The sequence below is a fragment of the Dipodomys merriami genome, unplaced genomic scaffold (genome assembly GCF_024711535.1).
Source record: "Dipodomys merriami isolate MVZ:Mamm:240054 unplaced genomic scaffold, mDipMer1.0.p SCAF_36, whole genome shotgun sequence".
In the NCBI taxonomy this organism is placed as follows: domain Eukaryota; kingdom Metazoa; phylum Chordata; class Mammalia; order Rodentia; family Heteromyidae; genus Dipodomys; species Dipodomys merriami.
This window is the reverse complement of record NW_027205159.1, coordinates 14,714,314-14,720,264: the sequence shown is the minus strand read 5'-3', so window position 1 is coordinate 14,720,264 and position 5,951 is coordinate 14,714,314. Positions and strand designations below refer to the sequence as shown.

Genomic DNA, 5,951 nt, shown 5'->3' with positions numbered 1-5,951 from the left:
TCACCAGAATACCAGAAATGGAACTGTGGCTCAATATGTTGGAGTGCTAACCTTGAGACAAAGAACTCAAACACCAAGAGTGACAATAACAATAACAAAAAGCCAATTGCTGCTTAGAATATCTATTAATGGTGTTATTGTTTTATGAATCTCAACTGTTGACACAATTCACACTCTTCAAGTCTATATTGTCTATATCTGAGCAGCTCTGTCAGCAGGTGGAGCCAACAGGAGGAGCAGCTGGGGCAGCCCAGACTCTCACTTCTGCTTCCCTGGGAGGTTTTTGTCATGGCTTATATCACTGTGGGAGGGTAACCATAACCATGTTGACAGTAATAAGTGGCAACATCTTCAGGCTGCAGGCTGCTGATGGTGAGAGTGAACTCTGTTCCATATCCACTGCCACTGAACCTGGATGGAACGCCAGATGCCAAAGCACTACTAGCATAGATCAGGAGTTTAGGGGCTTTCCCTAGTTTCTGCTGGTACCAGGCTAAACTGCTATAAATGTTTTCACTGGCTCTGCAAGTGATGGTGACTGTGTCTCCTACAGATGCAGACAAGGTGGATGGGGACTGCGTCATCTGGATGCCACACCTCGCATCTGGCAGGGCAAACATGAAACAAATACCACATTATTAACCAACTTATAAGAAGGCTCTCCTGAAGAGTAAAGCATCATCGATCACACTGAGGAATTTTAATGCCCAGTATTCTTTATCCTTACCTGGGAGCCAGAGCAGCAAGAGCCCCAGGAGCTGAGCAGGGATCCTCACGTCCATGACTGGGACAGACTGCTACACAGACTATGAGCAGCCTATGAAGAAGTCCTGAGGACAGTGGGCTGTGCTGCTGGCACATGCAAATCATCAGCATCTGGACAAGGTTAAACACAACTGTACCACTGCCTCATCTCAGTAGATCTACACAAATTTGAGTCTCAGGAGACTTAGGTCAGGCAACAGTCTGTATTGTAGCCACAGAAGAGAATCAGCACATTTCTTTCCTGTGGGTGGAGCAGATCACTGATCTCATTGAGGATAAAAGTCTCTTTTCTTTTTATTTCTTTATCTGAGACAAGACCTATCCATTAAAAGGTTAGTTCCAGAAATTTATAGACGTTTGCACAACACTCATTTGTCACATGCCTTTATTATCCAGAGCAGGAACTTTGGGAATTGTTCTGATTCACTGATCATCTTTATGTGGCAATTTGTCAGCACTGCTGCCCTGTAATGCGATCCTTAGAGATGAAATAAGAATGTGAAGCTATTACATTGATTAGAAAGTAGTTAAACTTGTGAATTGTGCAGCACAGCCATGTTTTCTCTTATATCTCTGAATTGCTTGCATCAGCAGATACATAAAAGCAAGACATTTTCTTCTCTTCAAACTTGACCAATCTTTTCCACCATCCTAGGGGTGTGTATAATTTATAATATCCATTATTGAGTTCTTCATATTCCTTCTGGGTTTTAAACATCTTAACCAAAGCTACTGTGTTTGAATCAGAGATTCTTCTTGAAAAGAAAAATAAACTCGGGATATACTGAAGCCTACTGAGTTGCCTAAACCTACATATGTTCCTTTCATTTGGTGGTCTCTTCTATTTGAGAAGAGAACACTGTGTTTAACAGCTGGGTTAAAGACATTGGGCCCAAGTAGAGCGAGTAGAACCATGGAAAGGAAGATCATGTTGGAATTTTTTAACAATTCAGGAGCCAGCAATACATGGAAATGTCATCCATATTGAGAGGAGGCAACATGGGCTTAGAAGCAAGAGTGAGGAGAGCTGATTGTCTATGCCGGGGAGGAAGAGCAGTGCTGGCTGCATTGAAGGTGCTGAGGCGGAATGAGACATGAGGACATCCATATGGGCCTGTGCAGTTGTCAGGGCCCACAAGTCACTACTGCATGGGATGCAAAGTTGACTCATCTCAGCAGTGTTGTGCCAGTCTGAGTAATATATGAGCAAATATGTGAGGGGGTTGTATGCTATGATCATGTAAGTGACAGTGACACCTGGTGTTTCTCATCATCCAAAAAAGTTGATCATGTGGCTAAATTCATGAGGGATCAATGGAGCCGGCAGTCATACTCTTGAGAGAAAGAATTGTAATCTAACTAGAGGAGAACTTTGTCTAAGAATGTATTTCAGAATAACCTATTGCTGTGCATGCAGGTGGAGAAATCACCATAAACTCACACATATATTTATGTATAAGACTAGATGAATGAATGTGTGGATGGATAATTTTTCACAGCCTAGAAGTAATGGTGCTCTAGTTCCATGAATAGATAGCACCATCACTAATGCACCTGTAAACTTTCTCCAAAAAATGAAACAAGTGACCCTTGTGGAAATAATTGATTTATTTTTATCAAAACTAAGAAAGTGTAAGATAATTTTGGACCATTTTGCGCCAGAAACAAAACAAAAATTCCTGGTATGCGAGGTAAAGGAAAAAGTGGAGAGAATCAGGTAGCAAGGGATGCCCACTGGCCAATTTCAAGGGATTTTGAATACCATATAAACGCTAATATACACCATTAAATCAACTGTAAATCCTTGGATTCGCTATGATATTTTCATAAGAAATTGGATATTCTAAAATGATCAAAGACTTCTCCACACATTTTCATAAACTGCAAAAGGGAAAGAATTGTTATATAGCAGAGAAATCTGGCAGCCTTAACCTAGTCTAGAATTGAAATGAATATCACCAGTAATGATGATTCAAACCATGGGTCTGTTAAGAGTCACTAGAAAAAGAACACAGTGGCACTTCTGGACTTTGTTCACATACATGCACTACTGAATATAACCTGGAGGAAAATTGCATGAATCTAGTTTGAGAGACATTCAGAAACATGGCTGCTGTGCAGTCACTAAGAATGATAAGACCATGATTATATCCTGTTTTTTTTCTTTCACAATAGGATGTAAAATAAAATATATTCTTCCATTAGAACTTACTCATCATTTGGCAATATTTCACTGGTAGTAGGCAGAGATTTCAGTTTATAGAAGAATGGAGAAACAAATGGTATATCAAGGAGGAAGCTCAAACAAAACTTAATCCAGGGGTTCATTTGTTATAGCAAGATATGATTTTTTCATACCTCTCTCCTCTGTCCTCCTGTGTCCTACTTCTGTAATTGGGAGAAGGATTTTCCTTGCTGTTAACAAATTGTAGGACTGTGTATTCTCTTTGCCACGCACAGGCTTCTATCTACCACTAGGATCTGTTTCTCTCCATGAGGCCAAGACAGGTAAGATCAACTTGGACAAATGCAGGAGACAATCACTGCCCAGGGAATGCCCTCTCAAACAGGCAAATCATCTGTCATGCAGTGGGATTAAATTAACCATCCTTAAAAGCAAACTGCCTATGGACAACAATAGCTATTTGTAGTAAGAGCTCTGAAATGCATAACAGATGCATTGGAAGAGCAAACATATATGTCCATTCTTTCATCTATGATCAAGGCCATCAGATATTGATTAAAGAAGGAAAGTAAGTTACATTTTGAAGGAAGTATCATTATGAATCAGAGCGATATAATTGATCAAACATAATTTTTCTCCCTTTGTCTGTGAACAAATCACTTAAAATGAAGATTGGTTCTCTTCATTAACAGAGATATTAAAAATGGTCTAAGAGGCTCTGTCACAAGGGGATCCGGGTTTGTTTTGAAGAGTCAGGATCTGGTTCATGTTACTCATCTGTGTGTTTGCTGATTTCCAATTGCAGGGACATGATGGAATGAAAAATTAATATCCTTATTCAGAAGATGAATTTGTTAAATGGGCTTCAGTGAGATCACATGGGACATTTTTAATGAACCACAGATCTTCAATTTTAACTTGTTTCCTCATCCTCTCATTCTAATCATGCTAAGAGGTGAAGAGACAAAATGTGTTCCAAGAAAAACTTGGAAAAAATTATATTAAGTGAAGTAAGCCAGGCCCAAAGAAACATAGGCCCCATGGTTTCCCTTATTTGCAATATCTAGTATATGTATAAGTCAAGCGGAAAAGGTCATATAATGTAATGTCAGGAAAATGAACCCTTAGATATGTATTTTAATGTTTTTTATTTCATGCATGTGTTTCTAACGCATTTATAAGATTATTTCTTTGTTGCTTTGTATGTCCCTCCCCACAGTATAACCCCTGCTTTCACTATATTTGATGTCAGTATAACTTGTGGAGGAGATGGGGAAAAACAACTCATTTAAGGATACAGGTGGACCTGTTGCAACAATGAGAAGTACAAGTTGTTATGTCCAAAACGAGCTTAACAATGTCGGGGGGGGGCGGAGGAGAAGGATTGGGACTGGGGGGGAGGGTGGAGGCTGGGAAGGGATGAGAAGGGTAAACAAAGGAGGAGCTGCAATGCTTGGTAAGAAATGTATGCATTATCCTGCCCATGTAATTTTAACCGCTCTGTACAGTATGTTCACAAAAAAAATAAAATTAAATTTAAAAAAATGTGTTCCAAGATGCCCAATACCCTATTCCCTTGAGTAATAGTGTTGCTAGAGAGAGTGGTGAAAGGGGAGCAGGTAGGGTGGCATGGCTGGGGTCTCAGGAAACCGGACAGAATGAGAAGTATTTGTTCATTGTCTTGTCTTTGCATTAAAATGAGTGTTTTGTAAGATCAGAGCTTTGTGTCTACAAGTGCTCATGGTACTGTGAGGAAATGTAAGAGAGCTCAAGAACTGAAGGTATTTAAGCTTCCCCCCAGAGGGAGCTGTGGCACCTTAAATCTCTTGGTGACAGAGGGACTGGTTAGCATTTTAGATGTCATTGGGGGAACTAGTTGTCCTGAGGTGCAGCAATGAGAGGGATTCCTAAGTATGTGAGAACTCATTTTTCAAGAAGGTGTTTGCACTGATGGAAATCTAAGACGTTTCTTTGGATGATCAGGATGTGTTAGCTAAGAACTCAAGCATGTGAGGTCATTGTGTTTTCTATTCTCAGATTCCCATTTGGTCTCTTTCATATTGCTATTGGGACCTTATTTGTTCCATTATTTTCTTCATATATTCCTTTTTAGATGTTTGATGAAAGATCAGAAGCTTCAATGATGTTTAAACATTCCTAGCATTTATAATCCATAAAATAACTACTTTGAAGTCTATTTAGCATTTGGTGGTTGGTTACTGATGTCACTGATCTTTCTTAATCTTTTCATTCCAATTTATTGTTGGAATCTCTAATGGCTTACCTTTATCTACATAGGATGACAAATGCCACTGATGGGTCAGGTTTCCTACACTACAAGTCCATCCTGCTTCTTCCATACACCCTGGTGTGTGGATTGAGAGTGCATTCAATGTGTAGCCAGGTCACCTCCCTTCCTTTTGCTCAAGGCCTCTCTTGTGTCTCTGTCACTCACACATGGAGTGAGGATTCAGAGAAGAGTATTGAGAGAGGCCTAGGAGGGATGGGGGAGAATGATGAAAGGGTGTCATACTTATAAACTGCACTTGTACTTACAAACTGATTTGTTGAATGGTTACCACTTTGTACAACTACTTAAAGACAATAAATGTATATGTAAAATTAAAAAAAACATTTTGCAGAACACAGGAATCAAATATTATCGGGGAAGAACATACAAAGAAATAGACAAAAAATGATCACATAGTACATTAAAAAGAACAGCAAGAAATATAAAAAAATGTGTCCCTATCTTGGGGTTCATTTCACTTAACATCAGCTTATATGGTCATACATACAGAACTTTCTTGTCCTAGGCATATACTAGTTATTGCAGATAAGGGAAACCATATAACCTATGATGCTTTGGGTCTGACTTACACCACTTAATATAAATTTTCCAGGTCTTTCCATTTCCTAACAAATGGGGTGATGCCATTTTTTATGGAGGCATAGATTTCCTTTTCTTAATCCATTCATCTACTGAGGGGCATGAGGGTTG

The 5,951-nt window shown here is 39.4% G+C and overlaps 1 gene segment (V, D, J or C); it reads right to left on the bottom strand.

Moving 5' to 3' along the window:
* Positions 1 to 293: 293 nt before the first annotated feature.
* LOC138804381 (immunoglobulin kappa variable 1D-13-like) lies at positions 294 to 793 on the bottom strand. The segment is given in 2 exon segments: positions 294 to 604; positions 728 to 793. Coding segments are annotated over 2 exon segments (366 nt in total).
* Positions 794 to 5,951: the final 5,158 nt, after the last annotated feature.